The 19,758-nt window shown below is 40.8% G+C and overlaps 2 protein-coding genes across 2 annotated transcripts in view; one reads left to right on the top strand and one right to left on the bottom strand.

Annotated features, from left to right (window-relative positions):
• Positions 1 to 1,575, bottom strand: part of LOC101167104 (sodium-driven chloride bicarbonate exchanger) — a 43,649-nt gene extending 42,074 nt beyond the window's left edge. Inside the window, exons 1-2 of the mRNA XM_023965109.1 lie at positions 1,330 to 1,575; positions 468 to 494 (exon numbers count right to left, since the gene is read on the bottom strand). Of these exons, the coding sequence (XP_023820877.1) occupies positions 468 to 494; positions 1,330 to 1,377 (75 nt within the window). The 5' untranslated portion in view covers positions 1,378 to 1,575. The remainder of the gene's footprint in view (positions 1 to 467; positions 495 to 1,329) is intronic.
• Positions 1,576 to 3,302: 1,727 nt separating this feature from the next.
• On the top strand, positions 3,303 to 18,974 carry stk24 (serine/threonine kinase 24). The gene is made up of 11 exons (XM_004066541.4): positions 3,303 to 4,073; positions 8,670 to 8,900; positions 9,132 to 9,188; positions 11,527 to 11,635; positions 11,816 to 11,973; positions 13,194 to 13,379; positions 13,460 to 13,608; positions 14,238 to 14,361; positions 14,457 to 14,525; positions 16,068 to 16,204; positions 17,091 to 18,974. The coding sequence occupies exons 1-11, from the start codon at positions 4,032 to 4,034 to the stop codon at positions 17,125 to 17,127; spliced, it is 1,299 nt and encodes a 432-aa protein (XP_004066589.2). The 5' UTR covers positions 3,303 to 4,031; the 3' UTR covers positions 17,128 to 18,974.
• The last annotated feature ends 784 nt before the right edge of the window (positions 18,975 to 19,758 follow it).

A 19,758-nucleotide genomic window follows, 5' to 3' on the forward strand; every position in this document is an offset into this window, starting at 1 on the left:
AAGCCCGGATTAATTGAGAGAGTTGCGTCAGGAAGGGCATCCGGCGTCAAATATTGCCAAGTTAACCATGCGACTCATCCTCGAAGGGGAGGTTGTTTCGCTGTGGCAACCCCTGATGGGAATAGCCGAAAGAGAAAGAAGAGTGAAAACTGATCATGAAGGGAAAAATAATTGTGAAAGTCTTTTATATATCAGAATAAAGCTGTGAATCTAGCTGTAGCTAATTATTACAGTACAGTTAAGCCAGTTTGGCTTTATTGGACTAAACTGGATTCTAAAAACTGCTGCGATGATTTCGTGTAGCACCTACAGACCTCTTCAATTGTGAATTTTTTAAAAACTAGAATTTGTCTGTTTTTTTATTTTATTTTGAATTGCCAGTTTTGTTTAAACTTTTTTAAGTGTTCTATATTTGTTGCTGTTGATTTTGAACGTGAAGGTCAGAACAGAAAAGGAAATGTACTCACCACATCTTTACTTTGACCCACTTGTTCCTAAAAGATAAAAAAAATGGAGATGAGTCCGAACACATCAAATGTGACCTTGCACAGGGAAGTGGTGGAAGTGGCCATGAAGTACTTCTTCCTGGACCCGTTTGAGGTGCCAGTCTCACATCAGCACCTCTCATACTTGTACACATCCTGGCGAAACCATGGCAACGCTTGCTGCGTAGGAGGAGCAGCAGCAATAACTTTGAACGACAAGCGGAGCGGCCATGCTGCGTCGAGACTGCGGGGTAAAGCAGCTCGGGCGGGTTCACCTCATGATTTTGTCCTCACATGGCCAATCTTGATCAGCCCTCGCCGCTTTAAAACACGCCGTTTTAGCCCTTCTCTGGCTCTGACAGCGCATCCAAATAAGTGGAGAGACTATTTTCTGTCCCCTTCCAGCTTGGCGTCTCACCTGAATGCCAATGAGACTGTGCGCAGAAGCCGGCTCTGCCCTCCAGTGGGCTCATCTGTCGGGACAGTCTGCTCAGAAACTTCTGACATGCACCATCTCCATCAAACAACCTTATGATGAATCCATCTCCAAAATCATAAATATTGAGGAAAAATATATATATAAATATTCATTTCACAAGGATTAGGCCATCAAACACTGATCTGATCTCATGGAACATGCTGAACCTGTCATTATCATAACTGTTGCTGCTGCTTTTCAGCCTCTACAGCATCAAACCTGCCTCCAGTCTGCACAAAGAGGATGCTCTGTACGAATCTGCCACCAAAAAAAAACCTTCAAGTCTACATATAACACTAATGTGGACCCAAAAAAATACATAAAAGCCCCCTTTCAGGAAAGGGAGGAAACCCTTCAAACCCTCACCGTTGGTAAGAGCGGCTCCATTTGAGCTCCTTGATCCGTGATGTCCATCGTCTTCCCTTATCTCATACAAAGAATGAAAACCTAAAAGTCGCGATCTTAAACTCTGCAGGAAAACGGCAACACTCCCGAGGCTGCGAGCTCCTGGTCTACCGGCCGGGTTTTCGTAAATGGAGGTGACCAAACCATCCCCAGTCCTGCCCTACATCATTTACGCACGGTGGGAGGCTGCGCTTCGCCTCGCGCAGCCGGTGAGGCGCACGAAAGAGAGAGGGGAAAAAAAGCTCATGCGTGCACTGGATGCGCAAATTCACCGGTGGATCCACATCGTTTCTAACCAAACGTTTTCTATAATCAAAAAGAAAAACCTGCCGTATGCTTTTAATCATGATTTATATAAATATATACACATTTATATGTTTTTTTTAATTGTCGTTTAATCATCAGACTTGACAGCACACCTTCACAATAACACGTCTTTTTTGTGCTCCCTACACTTCCAAATGAATACTAGAACACTGTCGTGGATGAGCAGACATCCCATTGTGCTCAGCAAACAAACCATCTGCACCACCATCCCGGCCTTCGCGTCAGCCGCCGGTCAGGAAGAGAGGCTTATGCACCACCGCCCTCTACCGGAGAGGAGAGGTACTGCAGCGCCTGACCTTGACTGACTCGTACATGATGTCTCCACCACAAGCATCTGCACAAACATTAGCAATCTGCCACAACCGATCCTTTTCAGTGTACCCACCTCAACCTTTTGAAATCTTACAATAAATGTAACATCACCTAAAAGTGTTGTTAAATTGTTGTTCTAATTCTAGCACTGTTATTCACTGTCTAAAATTCAATTAGGAGTTATATTCACAAGGAAACATCAAAGAATGGATCCCTGCCCTCTTTTATAGGCTATGTCTGAATTCCCACCCTACTGCCTAACTACTAAAAAACAATTGAGTGTGGGACTAGATCCTAGACCTAGATTTTAGAAGCAATTCAGACACCGTGCTCACTATTTTATTTTCTCTAAACGGTAAATATGACGTCACCAAATTCACAAAGTGAATATCTAATCGATATGAGTGTTTTACAACTATTTTACAACTAATCCAATGTGTTCTGATGATAAAAACATTTTTGGTTTACTTAAAACAAAATTCAAAACTTGTTCAAACGCAATGCCTTGTGGTCTATATTCACCAATCTAGTGAGCATCAATGCACACGACTTTTTCTCAGAGACGTCTGGGAAATTTCTAGGGCACTCTATTTTGGAATTATTCGTACAGCACCGCTAAATGGCGAACGCACTATATGGTGCACCGTGTCGTGAGTTATGAAGGAATTCAGACATGACCATACAGTCTTTGCTAACAGCTTCTCTAAAGTGTTTTAGTTTTCTTTAAAAAGATTCAAATAAGATGTGAGGTCACAAGATCATAACTCATAATCAGAACTATAATTTAGAAATTATTAATTAATTTAAAAATTAGGAACTTTTTTCCCTCAAGTTAAAAATAAATATAATCAAAACAAAATTGTTATTTTTTTAATGAAGGGGGCTCAGTGTAGCCCGTGGCCCCTTTTTTTCTGTTGATCCGTCCCTGGTAGATTTTCCTATATCGGTCATTTTTTTTTAAAGGCATTTGCAATTACATGCCCCCAAATATTTCTTGCTTTTTGTCTTTTTTTTCTTCTTTTTTTCAATATAAAATTATCTGATTTGGTCATTGCAAATTGGAGTAGACACGGACCAAATGATCGTCGTGTCATTTGGACCTTTATTTAACCTTCTCAACCTGATCTGCCTGCACGATAAAAACACATCTAACTTTTCGTTCACCCGGGAATAAACCCGCTAAACAGCTTCAGTTCCAGCATCAGTACCTGGCCGTTTGGAGCAGAGGAAGTCAGGATGTCGCGGCTCATCCTGATCCGGATCCGGATCCGCCCAGCCAGGCGTCACAGCGCCGACGAGAAGGTAGCGGAGAATACGGCTCGAAAGTAAAGGGGGGAGAAACAACAACAGTGGCGAGCAGTCTTCACCGCCGATGCCGGAGCCCTGGGGGTAACTGCAGACCAGCCGGGGCAGAGACGACCTCTGCGCGCGCTCCTGCCTCCGTCTTGCCGGTGACGCCTGCCCGGATGCAGGCAGACGGGGGCTGCACACACGGAACGTTTGTCGGGTCGCCTGCGTTAGCCGCGGAGCTAACCTGCTAGCCATGTTGGCTAGCTGACAGTTAGCGGGAAGATAAGCATACACACAGAGTGACAGCGGGGGAGATATTCCACGTAAATATTTACTGCTGCGCCACAGAATCCGCAGACTGAAATTCTTGGTGGCTAGTTCTGCGGGTGAGAAATTGGATTTAACTCTGGGCAGAGGCTTAGCCAGGTGGTTGGCTGGCTAACATTGCGGATTTCTGGTCCTCGACGTTAGCAGACGTCAGGAGCGTGCTCAGCTGTTCTGAGTTGTATTCGAGGGTTGTTGTTTTTTTTTTCTCTCCCCCCCCCCCCCCCCCCCCCCGACACATTGGAGGCACACAAGGAAGACCTAGACGACTTGGTACTCCAGGACTTTGCTCAGCAGAGCTGGGTCCCACAGAGTCGCTGACATAAAACGGCCTGTCGGGAACCACCGGCGCCGAGGAGATCCCAGCGTTACCCGCCGCAGCAGCAGGCGCTAATCCACTCGGCTTCGTGATGGCCCATTCTCCCGTGCAGGGCAACCTGCCGGGGATGCAGGTGAGCTCCTTCTCCGTTAACCAGGAGGCTGTTGAAGGTCACAACAAAGTAGTCTGCGCGCGTTTGGTTACACTTCACCAAATCTGCCTTTTTCATTGCAAAGCTGCAAGCCAGGGAGCTCAGTAGGCACACAGCTGTAAGTCCACGGATATACAAGGACCTCCACACATTGTTGGGACTCCTTTAACTTTCATACATCCTTCTTGTTAACGTCAGGTTGCATCTGCTTCCATTCAACTGACATAATGAGCCTTTATCTACTGGAAAGGTCATAAAAGGAAGTTGTTTTACTCAGCGCCTGCTCTTGTGCTTCCAACATATCAGCACCCTCTTGAGAGTTAAGTCATTTTAGTTCACTTCCTGTGGCGTAGTAGTCTTTTTCTCATTCCCGTCTAAGATAGAAATGCTGCAAGTGTGCAGCTGCAAAAAAAAAAAAAAGCCTGAAAATGCGGTTTTGTTCTGAGCTCCTCTCGCCTGTAGAACCATTTAGTCTTTGATTATTTTTTTAATTGATCTAGTTTTAACCAAAACGCTTATTTTAGCTGAGAACTGAGAAGCAGACTGTCATGCATGACTTATCTTGCCGTACGTTTGTGATAAATGTGTAAAATTGTGAAACTCGAGACTTGCAAATGCTCATGGCTAATATCCACTTAGCTCTTAATGGATGTGAACACTCCCTTACTCAATTTTTTGTATGTACTAATCCGTGTTAACCCGCCAATGAATTAGGCAAACAATGAAGAAAAACTCTATTTGTACCAATTGGGAAGTAGAGAAACTGAAACTGGAATTATTTTAGTTACAGATGTAGAGTTCAGACAAGACAGCTGGGTGATAGAAAATAACAGTGCACTCTTCTCCTGTAAGAGGAAACTGTCTTTATAGATATAAAACAAAAATAGAAAATGTAACAAAAAACATATAATTAACCATTTAAAAAACAAATGCACAAGAAAGCTTATGTGAAACCAGAAAAACTGCATCAGTTGTTTGATGGACTCACACAGTCCTAAACATTAACAGAAAACTGTTGTAAAGGCTTTACAAAACAGCACGGTATCATCAGCGTAAAAGTGTTATTGATGTGTGCTGTGACAAATGGAGGTTTATATAAAAAAGACACATTCTGTACAATATCTTACAATGGGTGTGGAAAAATTCACATTTTGGATCAGTTAAATTTTTTTTTTTTTAGATTACAGTCATCCCTGGATATATCGCAGTTTTTTTGTAGTGAAATTATGCTATGTTTTTATTTTTATTTTGCTTTTTTAACAATGGATTGAATACCTTTTCCTGATTGGCTGTAGACCATTTGTCAATCAATCTCCCCTGTGCCATGTTTTCTACACAGAATGAGTTCAGTTTGCCCAATTAAGATAAATCTCTGATCACTATCAGGTATTTGTTTTCATTCTATAATACTGAAAGTATTTTTCTACATAGTGTGAACTTTGAGTTAAACAAAAGAGAAAATTGTGAAAATGATCGTAAGAGAATAATGTATAAAGTCTAAGAAAGATGACAAAAATGGCTTTGGGATTTCCTTTCTTTTCTTATTTCCTTTCTTTTCTTATTTTTAGAACCTAACTATCAGAATAAACAAGAATTACTAATTTTTTTGCAGTGTCAGCATGCAGGAGAGTTTGAAATTATTATTTAAATCCTGTCAGGTGTGTATTTTTGGGTTTGCAAAGTGTAAAAGCTCACATGAACTGTAGCGTGTTTAGAACAAGAATACTGTCCACTTGCAAGTGAATCCTGGTGCGGTTCAGTTACAGAGTAAATACATATAGAACAGAAATCCAACAAAGCAGGAATTAAGGAAAGATGAGAAAGCATTCTCATGGTAATTGTAGTATTAAAAGATTCGTTTTTTTTCCACTTGTAAAAATAATAATTTTTAAAAAAAACTGTGAACCCTGGTCTCATTTAGAGTGAGGGTCTCAGTTCACTTTAAGATAAACCAAAGTGTGGAAGTGAGTGACATTAATGCCATGTATTACAAAAAGTAAAATGACCTGCCTACAGTAAACTAAAGAACCAGCACTCATGAAGGAGTTGTAAAATATCTAACAGAAGATCTAACAGAGTAATTGTGATTTAGTGATGAGGCCCAGGCCCCTAGACCTTTATTATAATCGAAGGATTACTGTGTGCAGTTTGTTTCACCTTGCTTCTTTCCCCGTATGGGAATAATGCCCCAAAGTGAGCGACATTTGGAATTGTGTGATGAGTTCAGGGGGTTTGGTTCGCTTTTGAGAGTGCAGTGTGAAAATAAAAATACTAAAACCAGGCATTGATGTAGATTAGCCTTCTCTGCACTTTTTGACCAAGTTCACAGGACTTTTCTAGTGTGAAGGCAACCTCAGATGCTTTAACACTGAAGATATAACCAGCAAAAACCTAAATAACACGCTTTTTGGACGCAATGTAAATCTTAGACTGTTTACACGATCAGTGTGAATCAAGTGATTCTGACGTGGAGAAAAGCACCTTTTCACATCTGCACAAAACCACTTTTCTCCGTGACAGAATCAGCTACTTCATATTGATTGGGTAATGGCCGAGTAACGATTCCTTTTACCAACAATTCGGTTTATATCATAATTTGTGGTTGGCGATACGATTCATAATCGATGTTGGTTCATTTTGAACGATCTGATTCACTGACCTAAAGTCGATCCAGGACATCTTTAGCCAAAGAGATAAATAGTTGGGTACTGAACAGTCCTGTTGAAGATTTTTGCCAAATAATCAAGTGTTCTAAAAATGTTCCGTTTGGATTATTTTTTATATGGAAAAACAACAGTGGGCTGAGCTTTATAAAACAAAGTTCCGCCTGGTGTTGTTTTGCCACATAAGCATAAAAATATTACAAATGGAACATTTTTAGAACTTACTACCACACATTATGGTCACATCTTTGCTAAATTCAAAGTGATTCCACACATTGGACTGGAATGATGGCATTTTTTTTGCTGCTATCACACGTGTGTTGACTGCTGTGATCCACTTGGCGATTTTTGACATCATAGTCAAATAAACCTACAGTGCCTCATTCCAAATGGTATTTTCCAATATCGATTATCATCAATTTATTTCATATGGAAAAGATTTTTTAATGAGAGTTGGATTGGATTAACCTAACTTGCCTCAGACAGTTCGATGTGGTTGGAGAAATCCCGTAATCAATTAATTGCCCCCCTCCCCAACTTGTGTAAGGACTTCATTACTACAGGGGCCTCAAACACTTTTAGAGTAGGAAGCTACTGAGAGGTACAGTAGGAGGCTACCACCCAATCACTGAAGGAGTCTTGGGTTCTCTTCCAGGAAAATTTAGAAAGATACGCCCTTTATAAGCATTTTCCAGGCATCTGGGGCATTATTTCAGCTGTTTTTAAAGAAGTAGAGAAGGGGGGATTTAGTACTTAAATTCTACTCTCTCACTGGTAAAAACTATGATCCCCCCCCCCCCCCCCCCCCCGACCTGTTTTCCTGTTAGTGTTTATCTACACACAACTTTCAAAACTTTTGAGGAGGAGGTGTCCTGGAGGTGTCACAGGTGGCAGATTTTCCCCAGGTGCCGGTTACTTTTGAGGCACCTGCACTGTAAAGGTCCAGTGTTAAAGGATTAACCAATAAGAGTTGGTTAGACCACCAAGACTAGCCGGTTTGCTCATTTCAGACAATTCCATCCCTCAAAATGAGAAACTGTTTGGATTGATCCGCTTAGTGTGAAATCAAATTGAATCAAAACTTGTTAAACCATTTTCAGTGAATTTCCTCAAGCTGAACTGAAGCATGATGGTCCTGACTAGTTTTTATTGAATCAAACTACAATCCAAGGAGATTTCAACATGATCACAGTAGCACTAGGGTCAAGATGACCCACTCCAGTGTTTTTGGATAGCAGGAAGTTCCAAGCTGTGGTTCAACTGTAATCAAATGCTTACATAGCTGCTCCAAAGCGGATCCTCCCTGAACAGATCATAGAAATGTTTCTTATGTCAAAGTTAAACTATAACTGAATTCTTAAGACAAATGTTTTTACTTTGGTGTCATAAAATACTTTGCTGGACTCTTCAAAATGTACACTTTGTGACGGTTTAATAGTCCGTAAAGACTCTGTAGTAAAGTTTAACATGGATACAATAGCAAGCTTGATAATTATGGGATGCCTGGGTTAACTTGGTTGATGATATGTGATGTAACGATGAATCCTGATCATCTTTTGGAGACTGTGTGTGTTATGAGTGTTTTTTGGAACTGTAGGACAGCATTTCACGTTACAGATATGACTTTTAGTCTGGTTCCATCTTGTTCAAATCAAACCTAGAAAGCCTTCTGAGTGATGAAGAATTGAAATATCAAATAATAAATAGATGCTGTTATTTTTTTAACTTCTATTCTCAAATAGTTGCATTGTTTTCGCATCACTCTCCTTTGTCCCTCTCAGTGGACATAAACACTGTGTAGCATCAAACACATTATTTCCTGGAGGACTTTCTGATTTATTCCCCAACATTTTGTTCATTTATTTTTTAATCTTTTGCTTATTTTTTTATCCAACTTTCCTCTCTCCGCCTCCAGAATGCCAGAGTGGACCCCGAAGAGTTGTTTACCAAGCTGGAGCGCATCGGCAAGGGTTCTTTCGGCGAGGTGTTCAAAGGTATCGACAATCGCACGCAGAAGGTGGTGGCCATCAAGATCATTGACCTGGAGGAGGCGGAGGACGAGATCGAAGACATCCAGCAGGAAATCACGGTGCTCAGCCAGTGCGATAGCCCCTTCGTCACCAAGTACTACGGCTCGTACCTGAAGGTGACGTCGGTCCCATAACGTGTCTAGTTTCCCAAGTTTATCCCAATCTTTGATATTCTTCCTCCCACTTTCTGTCAAAACAAAGTGATTGGCTTAAAATGGCCAACTCCCCCACTAAGCTGTCATTAGTGTCATGTTAAGGATTGTAGCCTCTCAAATCTTCACAAACCACCTTGACAAAGAGTTTCCTTAGCTGATCGTTAAGCTCTCCCTCTTTCTCCATTGCTGCAGGACACAAAGCTATGGATCATCATGGAGTATTTAGGAGGAGGCTCTGCTTTAGATTTGGTAAGCGGTTTTCTCTGCTTCAGTTCGATTAAAAACAAACTGCAGACTAATTTGTCTCAACTCGTTTTATTTCCTGTTTTTTTTTTTTTTTTTCCCCTCTTTCTTTTAGCTTTGCTAACCTTTAGAAACACCCCAGAACACACAGGTTGTTTCCCAATTCTCTCACTTCTCACTATTCAGTACACAATATAAGGAATTTCCAGAAGTCTGCGAAAAATCAGTGTGCATGGATGCCAACTAGATTGGGGAACATTGACCACAATGCTTTGCGTTTGAATGATGTATAATTTGATGTAAAAAAAAAAAAAAAAGCGTACATTTAATTTCCATAAGTCATCTAAGTTTAGAACAGTGGATTTACAAATAGTCTTAGTAAAATGTTGCTATTTATTGTCTTTTCTTTAAAAAAAAAGGAGTGACCATATGTCTGAACTGCGTTAAAGTCTAGGGCACTAGCTAGTCCTGTTCAATATAAGCTATTCCATACCAATGTAATGCGTTGAAAAGGGGAGGAGCAACCAAGAGGCTTCAAGTCTTTCAAAATCTTAATGACATTCAATTTTTGACCTGCTGAGGCAAAAAGATAAAATTCAACGTTTCAAATTAAGTGAGTCTAAAGTAAGAGCTCTAATTTTGCATTCCATTTTTGTTCCATTGGAAATGTTAGGTTGGGGTTGTAAGAGGCTGTAAGCGATTGGGACAGATTGTAAACAAAAGGATGATGGGAAATAAGGGCAGGCACAGTACGTGGCAACAGTCCCGACGGCCACAACTTGGAGGAGAATTTCTAATGAACTCCCGCTGCCGCTCTGCAGAAACGATGTCATCAGACACAACATAGGTTTTTTGTTGTCGTTTTTTTGGCTAAAAAATGGCATAATCATATTTAAAAGACCACTGGGAACACTTTGGGGGGAAAAAAAAAACATGATCGGAGGGAGACTTTAAGATGTAGACGCTCCTGTCTATGACCATAACAGGTCCAGATAACCCAAAAACCTGCAACACTCGTACGCGTCAACCCCCTTTATGCTTAACCTTAAAAAAGTTAGCGTAACTGGACAACTGTCTAAATGTTTTAGTATTGCAAAATTGCTGGTTTTGACTAAATCTTTGTATATAAACACAGTTCAGCAGCCCGCTGTTGAAACATCTGTTTACTCTGCGTACAAGTGTTGTAGCAAAGATAATTTCCTAAATAAATACTGAAATCAGTGTTTAATCATCTCTAATTGCAGAAGAGGAAATATTGTGGTTTGGCAGGGAGTTGTTTCTGTCTACTGGGTTGATTGTGTTGTCGTGATAATTTCCTGCTGGCGTCTCTGATGTATCTTTTCTCCAAATTAGCTCCTGTTGGTTCAACAGAAAATTGCATTTCTAAAGAATTCTTCTCCTTGAACGTCTTTTTGGGGTTTTAAGGTCGGCAACGGGAGTCACTGCTAGTTTTTGTCAAATGAAGATTAAACTGGGGAATTATTTCAAAGGTTTTTTTTTATTTAAACTAATGAGATTTGATGGTTTTAGTATTTTACAAGTTTTAAAAGACTCAAAATTTGAAAAAAAATGCATTTAACAGATTCAGGATTATGTAGTATTTTTATTGTTTTTTTTACAAAGTAAAAAACTTGATCAAAGTGAGAAATTTCAGTAAACTTTGAAGTAGCTTTGGTTGGAGTGGATCTCTGAATGTTTACGCACATTCTCATAGCAGGTTGAAGTGTTTAACAAATCAAATAAAGCCCTTTACGCATTTGACCAATCGGGTGGAGCCCTTTATGTTAAATGAGATGGGTCATTTAGAGTTCCATTTATGTTGACTTTTTTGTAAATCTGTTGCAGTGAAATGGAAATTATGTATTAGTTGTGTTGCTATTTGGTCATGTATCACAAGTCATATCGTCATCGCAATACAGATGACTAGATTGCAAGTTGTCCTCACATCGTGCAGCCCTGGATCCTTTCACTGTTTAAAGTATCTGATGCTGTTCAGGGTCTGTTGTTATGACTCTAATCTACAGTAGGAAAATAGATGAAAGGTTTGTGCCTGAGTATCTGGTGGAAAAAGCTCTGAGGTGTGTTCTTGCCCTCACAGGGGAGAGGGAGACGACCTAGTCCAAACTTTCAACTTGTTGCATTTACTTCCAAACACACCAGCAGCAGCACACATTAATGAGCAAACTAGTTTGTGTTTGTCCTAAAATTATGCATGAAAAGATCTTTTTGTTTTCACGTTATCGTTGTGTCTGATTTTAACCCGTTTAAAACAACAACAATAAAATATCCTCTGCCACTCCGAACAGTTTCAACCTCAACTGCTGCTGTTTTTGTTTCCTGAAAGATGGAGCCCGGACCTCTAGATGAGACCCAGATCGCCACGATCCTCAGAGAGATCCTGAAAGGCCTGGAGTATCTGCACTCCGAGAAGAAGATCCACAGAGATATTAAAGGTATGAGCGAGCGCTGCAGTCTGCGGCGGCATATCATCTTGCACACTGATGGGATTGGCGTCCACTTATGGCTTCATTCATTATACAGCGTGTTTTTCCTCCAGGGGGTTGAGGCAAAAGCTGAGCTGAGGAGAAGGTTCTTAAGATGCCGTTGTTTTTTTTCCTTCCTTCTTTCGTCAGCGGCAAACGTTCTGCTATCCGAGCAGGGAGAGGTGAAGCTGGCAGATTTTGGCGTGGCTGGCCAGCTGACTGACACTCAGATCAAACGCAACACCTTCGTGGGCACGCCCTTCTGGATGGCACCAGAGGTGATCAAGCAGTCGGCCTACGACTCAAAGGTGGGTAGGATCTCATCTACATCCTCTCTTGGTGAAACTTTTCTGCAGGACGCGACGCCAAAGAGGCAAAATTTAAAGCTCGATCGTCATCATTTCGTATATCTCTAAAAGCCTTTTTGTTTTTTGACTTCATTTAAATTTTAACTATTGATTTATTTGTAAACTGGTAGGTAATTGTACTTCTCAGTTCTCCTTGTTTGGACAGTTTTCTTATAAAGCTGATGGTGCATGAACACAACGATCTACTTAAAAAGCAGGAACGTCTGAACAGGCCAGCATTGTTGCTTCAAAGCAAAGAGTGAAGGTTTTGAAGAACTTCCTAGAAAGCGGTTCTTCTCATCCCTTGAATACATTGTCAGATTATGAAGTTAGGGATTAATCTATCCTCAAATCTATCCTTTTTTTTTTTTTGCAGTCAACTATTATTTTATCTACCTTTGTTCAGAATACAAGTTTTAGTGCAAAAGAAAAGCTAAATGATGTTGAAATGCCCTCTAGTGGCCAATTTAGGTAATGCGTATTATATTTGTTTATCTACTAATTTTCTACCTTTATGTTGAGGAGTTTAAAAAACAGTTCAGTGATTTTTTTTTTTTAATGCAGATTCTGCTACGTAAAACTTTAAAAACTTTTCTTGGACACAATTGTCAGCTTTGAAGGGCGCCATGTTTAGTTAAAGTGGGACATCGCTGTAAAAAGATGTCAATAAAGGTCAAGAATTGTCAATACTGACACTTAAACTAATTATGTTGTCTTACTAATGCAAAGCTTTTTAAAAAAAAGAAAAACTACATGAAACCGCATGCAAATCTAAAATATTCATGTTGTTTTTAAAGGTAAATGTCTTATATGAAGAAGTTCTATTCATCCACACACATTCACTCACTGATGCTCTGGAGATCAAACCTCAGACATAATCGATCCGCAGAAGAACTAAACAGGGATCAAACGTCTATCAGTATGGCATATGTTGACCATAGCCCTGTGTGTTGTTACACTGTGGCATCAGGACAAGCGCTGCAAGGTTTAGAAAATGTGAAAACCGGGGGGGGGGGGGGGGGGGTAGATTTTTGACATAAATTTTGATCTACAAAGAATTTCATGTTTTTCTATGTTCTAAAAATGTTATTGTTCAGTAAAAAAAACATTTTAAAAAGCACTGATTGTGTTTGTTTAGTAGTTCTCCTTTGTGTGACATTCCTTGACTTGGTTTCTCCCAGGCGGATATCTGGTCGTTGGGTATCACAGCCATTGAATTGGCCAAAGGCGAGCCGCCCCACTCGGATTTGCATCCCATGAAGGTTTTATTCCTGATCCCAAAGAACAACCCGCCCACGCTGGAGGGCAGCTACTGCAAGCCGCTCAAGGAGTTTGTGGAGGCCTGCCTCAACAAAGAGCCCAGTTTTGTATGCAGACACGTACATTTACACGTTTGAATGTCCCAGAATTCAACGCTTGCTCAAGTCACTTGTCTTCCTCTCCGCAGAGGCCAACAGCCAAAGAACTGCTCAAGCACAAACTGATCGTCCGCTACGCCAAGAAGACTTCATATCTGACCGAGCTGGTGGACAAGTACAAGAGATGGAAAGCAGAGCAGTCCAGAACCGCAGAGTCCAGTTCTGATGAGTCGGACTCGTAAGTCGTGTTTCCTTTACAGCAGAAAAAAATTCCTTTTTGGGAGAGCAGTCACACTTTTTTGGCCCCTTGTTCAACCCTTTCACTCCTTTGACTGTTTACACAAATAACACAATTCCAATGGAAGTGGAGAAAAGCAGTTTTGTGCTGATATGCAACACTTTACTGCTTTTCTCCGCCTTAAAATCCATAGAAATTGCATTAATTCTGTAAACGGTTGAAAGGTTTCTATAATTTGGTGATCGCTTCAGAAAGGGTTAACCTGAACTGGTTTCCTCACATAGTTCTATTTTTAACTGGTGGGAAAAAAACCAAATGCTTGGTCATGGGTCACTTCAGTGTAAATGCAGAATAACCCAATGGAGGTCTGAGGACTACCAACATTTCTTCTTCTTGAAGTTTTATCCTCCTGGCCAGTGATTACTTTGAACAATACCTCCCCCAAGTGAGTAGTTTTTGCAACTGCAATATCTTTCCTGAGTTAAATCCACTTCTCCAAAAACAAACCAAGTGAAGAGGGAGACATTCCCAACCATTCCAGTCAAGTCTGCATGGTTGTACTTGAGCGACACCTTCAGATGGATGCAGGACCTTTTGAAGTTGAATATTTTTCACTTGTATGTGACCAGAGAGCAGGATGGTCAGGCGTCGGGTGGGAATGACTTTGGCAGTGATGACTGGATCTTCACCATCCGAGAAAAAGACCCCAAGAAGCTACAGAACGGAGAAGGACAGTCGGGAGTAACAGACCAGGTCAGCTGCTGCTCCAAGAGACTGCAGGAGAAGCCGAGTTCTTCTCATCAACGTTCATTAACTACAACTCTCACACATCTCCATGTGTCCTGCAGACAAAAGACATTCCAAAGAGGCCTTTTTCACAGAGCCTGGCTGCAGTCATCTCTCCTGCATTGGCCGAGGTGAGGAGCGCCACCTAATTGCCCAACAACTGTTGGTTTTCTTGGGAAGATGGCAGAAAAGTCCATACATCTTAAATCAGTAAATGTACATGGCAGGGGTGTCAAACATACGGCCCGCCAGATGGTTCAATCTGGCCCAGTCATGAAAAGTAAAAATTATAAGGATGTTTAGAAAACAAAGCACATTTCTAGTCCATTCCTGTGGCGAGTTATGATTTTTTTTTTAAAGAAATAACCGAAATGCGCAATTCCGCCACTACGGGGGGCAAAGGAAAAGCAAACCAGGTGAAACAGCATTTCTCTGCAAGTGCCAAAAGTGAATCCTAACCGCTTTGGGTCTGGGTACAATGCAGTTTGGTTCCCTGCGAGCCTCACAGCTGTTACATTGCTATAGGATGATTAGTGACACCCTAATGACCAAAATGTTGTCAAAAAGAAAAAAAAGGTTGAAGTGGAGTGCTGAGCTTTCCAGGAAAAATGGACTGTTTTATTTGTTCACAGAACTGAATTTAAAACCTGCTTGATTGGTATGTCATCAACGGGTCGCAGTGCTCCAAGAATATAACATTTAGCACCACTATCAGACTCACCAGAAAGAAAAGTTTAACCGTTTGCAGTTAAGAAAAGAGAATATTCAGACGGGTTGAATGTGGCCCCCGAACCAAAATGAGTTTGACACCCCTGGTATATAGCCTTGTTTACACTGAGTGGTTCAGTCCAGTTTAGAAACGTCCAGGCAATCCAGGTGAGCATTTCCACTCAGAGTTGGACCGTCACGGTGCATGCGGCGTGACGCTAACAACAATTGCAGCTGCCGTAGAGGAATACAGCCGCTTTCTTTTGTCGTACTGACCTTTAGCCAATCAAGGGGTTTCAACAGTAGCTCCGCCCTAACCGGTCAGTTCCTTTTTCTATGGACTTACAACCAACAGGGGCCCAAAAATGGTACGGTTCAGTCCAGCTTAAGGGGTCCGTTTTATGATGGAAACGCTCGAAACAACGGACTGGACTGCACCACATCAGTGGAAACAAGCCTATATTCAGTCAAAGTCTTAAATTTAAAAAAATGAAATACATTTTTTTTTTCAAAATTAAAGTTTTTACATTTTTTGTAAACTATAACATTATGACAGTAGTTGAATATTTGGTAGTTTGTAAAAGGGTTTTGGTTGTTTGATAAAACCATATTTGGGCAGTGTAAAAAACATCCTTTTTTTTATTTGCATTGCACATATTAGCCTTAAGGCTCTGCCCACATGTTAGTCTCTAACTGGCACTGCAGATACCCTTCATATTGATCAGGACCAAAAGGAAATGTTTCATTAAATGGAGTCTTTCCACACGTCGCTGTAAAGATAAAAAGTACTTCCTTTGAGAGAGGAAGAACTATTGAGGGTCCCCTAAAGTTTCTTGCTACAACACAGTAAAAATGCTAGAGGAGAGCAACACTAAGTAAGAAACAAAAAAACATGGTTGTTTCTTTCTTTTACTTTTAATGTGAAAGGGGCTCAGTCTAAGTAAGACAATGTCTCTGATGTATAGCTAAAGGCACGACAGGAGAAGGTCAATGGGAACCCCATGGTCCTGGACGAGCTGAAGGAGGCGATCCTGCTAGCGGAGGAGGCCTGTCCCGGGATCTCTGACTCCCTGGTGGCTCATATGGTTCACCGGCTGCAGAGGTAACGAGTGCTCTCTGGTTTAAGTCTACGTTCATACCGGGCATTTCACACGCGTTCAGGAACATGCTTTCAATGAATGGTGTTCACACTAGACCAGCAGGGAGGGGCTTCTTGTTCTTCTTTTTTTATTGTTTAACCCTTGTGCTATCGTAGGCACTTTAACATTGGGAGTGGGGTCATCTAGACCCACTAAACAGGGCCCTGAACCTTTTTTCTTCAATGATTTGTGAACCTCACTGGTCTCCATGAATTACATAAAATCCTCTCCACCTTTATCCACCTTTGTCATGGTAGGGAGAACACGTCAATGGTCATCTTGACCCCATAGGATAGCACAAGGGTTAATAGCGTAGGTCCACCCCCTCCAGTTAGAACCAAGGATCACAAAAAGATTTCAACAAATTTAAAGAGTGTGTAACGTCAAAGCGCTCCAGGCTTTGTCTTTCACAGCTCTATTCCGATATATGAAAGAATTAGTGTCACATTATTGCGGCCGAGCACAAACCGCAATTATTCATTTCTCCTCCATGGTTAACTTTTAAACTGTTTGCACTTCTGTGAATACAAAGGGACGCCATCGAATCGCCTTTACCAAAAAGAAGTCCCTGATTAGTCACAGTTCAACTACCTGTAGTTCAACTTTCAATGCGCGTTTAATGGCTGCGCGTTTTGTACGTAGAGCCCAAAAACAATCATGGAAACTTGCGTTTCCAAAGTTACACATGAGCGCGGAAGCCTGAAACGCACATTTTTATTTTTTTTTTTACTTTTCATTGGAAGCGGTTGCTTGAACGCTCGTTGCAGAGAACGGTGTGAACGTAGCTTAAGATTGAAGTTTCAGCTAAAAGCAGAATTCTTCATGCATCGTTTTTTGTTGTTTTTCCAGCTTCTCCACAAGTAGGACTTCCTCTACCTCCCCGTAGTGACCAGCTATGTGCCCTAGCTTTTCTCTCCCAGACCCCCCCCACGCCCACCAACGCCCCAGCCAGCTCAGAGGGGTTCAAAGTTGGGAGTGAAGTCATTCAATACCAGCTAGCTGCATTTTGACCTCGACGTGAGAGAGGCCGCTAACCTAGCCTGAAAAAGAAAAATAATTGATGATAATAATATTCAGAAGAACTGAACTCCACAAGAGGAGAGCAGAAGAACTTTGGAGAGCTTCTTTCATCCATTAATGAGAGGAGAAGTCTGTCCGAATCTGCATGGACTCCGTTCAGCGCAGAACCACCCCCCTGAATTCACAACCAGACTCCAGCTCCTCCTCCCCCTGACTGGAATGCAGGCGCCACATCCCTAAATCCTCTGAGAGCATGCTTGAAGAACCTGCAGGGATGCGATCAACAAGCTGTGTATGTGCGTGTGCCTGTTTCTCCTCCCGCCGTGCGTTCAACTCCCCGTTTTGGCTAACTGCAGCATTCTTAATGAAACCTCAGGTAAAGTGCTTTAAGTGGACTGTGTCCTCCGAGGCAGAGGGGGGGGCGGGGCTTCGCCATGCTGTACATGACTACAAGTTATCATAAATCACTGTGTACAAAATGGGGTCATTTTGTAGATACTGATTCAAGAAGAAAACGTTGAAAACATCTCACAAGTATCTGCAGCAGAAGAAGACGGAATGCCTTGCCTTTTTTTTCAGATCAACTCTCCTGCCTTCTCGCATTTCATCCGACATTTCATCTGACAATTTATCAGTGTTTCTTTTTTTTGACTGACGTCCAGTCTTCCATTTCAATCTCCTGCTGAAAATCATGGAATTAACTCGGATACTAAGCTTACTTTTAGAGGCACAAGTCTGTGTTTGTAGTCGGAGGAAAACCTGCAACTTGTACTTATGTTTAGACAATTGAGTTCTTTTTTTATTTTTTAAGTCCTGTTCAGGAGAGTGGTAGCAGACAATTTCAAGGGGAGCAACTAGCGCGGAGTGTAATGCTGATATCATTTTGAGTATTATGGTTGTTGTTTGTTTTTTTTCCCTCGGCTCGTATTGTTTTTTTTCTTAGCTGTACTTTAGACCTAAAGTGGAGGCGAGGAAGAAGCGGCAAGGAGCACGGACGGCAATCACACGGCGACACTTCGCTAGCGGCCAAACTGAGACGATAAGAACCAAGCTATCCTCGCTGCAGTCATTTCACACCTCCACTATAGAAGTGCCATGTCCGCTTTTATGCTTTCACCAGACATTTGTAGTATTATTATTTGCACCTTTTTTTTTTTTTCTTCTAATTTTCAGATCAAATTTTTCGTTTTCTTTTTTTTTTTGCACTTTGAAAGTTTGTCAAGTATTTAAAGAATCCTGCAAAACAGGGGGGGGGGGGGGGGGGGGGCAACGGAAAACAATTGCTAATAGCCATGTTTTACTATATATGTTTACTTAAGAGTTCCAGAATTTACTACTGTGCTATTGCAGCAATAATGTTGAGGAGATGCATCAAGATGCACTCGTCAACCCAGGGATTGAAAGAAATTAAGAAATATCTGATATTTTTATAACAGCAAAGAGTTAAGTATGGAAAATATGGAATGCTTTATGGATACGGGCACCTGCCTTTGGCAAAAAAAAACAAAAGAAGAAAATATCTATACCTTACAGAGGAGAAAACATATGCTATGGAAATAACAAAATGTGTACATTTGGTCTCCTTTATCCTAGCTGACAATTTATAGTACTGTATATAATCTTTGCTTGTGTCATTTGAAAATTCCCAAGTTAAATGTAAGCTCCTTGTAAGCTTCGAAGTGACATGAGAAATAAAGATCTAATGCTAACTGACAATGTCTTCGCTTTCCTGTTTCACATATTTTTATTGAAAGCTTCCATTAGTATGTTCATACAGATTCACGTCTTTGCTTTTCTAATCAATTATTCTGAAATACAGGATTTTTTGGGGGGACATTAAGATCACGTAAAAACAGAATTTGATTCCTATTTTGTTTTTGTTTTTTTTGTTTTATTTACTTTTGGTCCTGTCCAACAGCTAGGCAGGCAGATGAGAGCTGAGGGCCTCTTGTGTTGGACATATTTGACTTTAACAAGAGGGGTTATTAATCTTCAGACAAACCGAAGGTGTGACTGAACAAACCCCTTTTGTAATTGAGGCCAAACTTTATTCATTTCAACCATGATTGAAAATCTTTGGTGTTGGACCGGACGGAAAAGGAAAGAAGGGAAGAAGAGGGAGGGATGTCAGAGGGGGGGGTAAGATGTTGAAACTATATTTTAAATGCATTTCTCACTTGGGATGTGTTGGACTTTCAGCTATGGTGCAAAGTAGTCAATGTAAACAAATAAATACAGGAAATGTATATCTATACAGATATATATTTGGAGGATTAATCATAACTTGTTTGGAAAAATGAAAAGGTAAAATATTTTATATAGCCATATAAACATGCAAAAGACGACATTAAAATGACTCTTGATTGTAATACAATACAGGACACATTTAATCCTTTAAATATATATATATATATATATATATATATATATATATATATATATATATATATATATATATATATATTATTTGGGAAAAAATAGGGGCAGAAAGCAAATT

This window comes from Oryzias latipes, chromosome 2, assembly GCF_002234675.1.
Source record: "Oryzias latipes chromosome 2, ASM223467v1".
NCBI lineage: Eukaryota > Metazoa > Chordata > Actinopteri > Beloniformes > Adrianichthyidae > Oryzias > Oryzias latipes.

Coding starts and splice junctions, on each gene's coding strand:
- stk24 (XM_004066541.4), top strand. CDS start 4,032: ATGGCCCATTCTCCCGTGCAGGGCAACCTGCCGGGGATGCAG. Junction 11,974..13,193: donor AGTCGGCCTACGACTCAAAG/GTGGGTAGGATC, acceptor GGTTTCTCCCAG/GCGGATATCTGGTCGTTGGG. Junction 14,526..16,067: donor TCTCTCCTGCATTGGCCGAG/GTGAGGAGCGCC, acceptor TCTGATGTATAG/CTAAAGGCACGACAGGAGAA.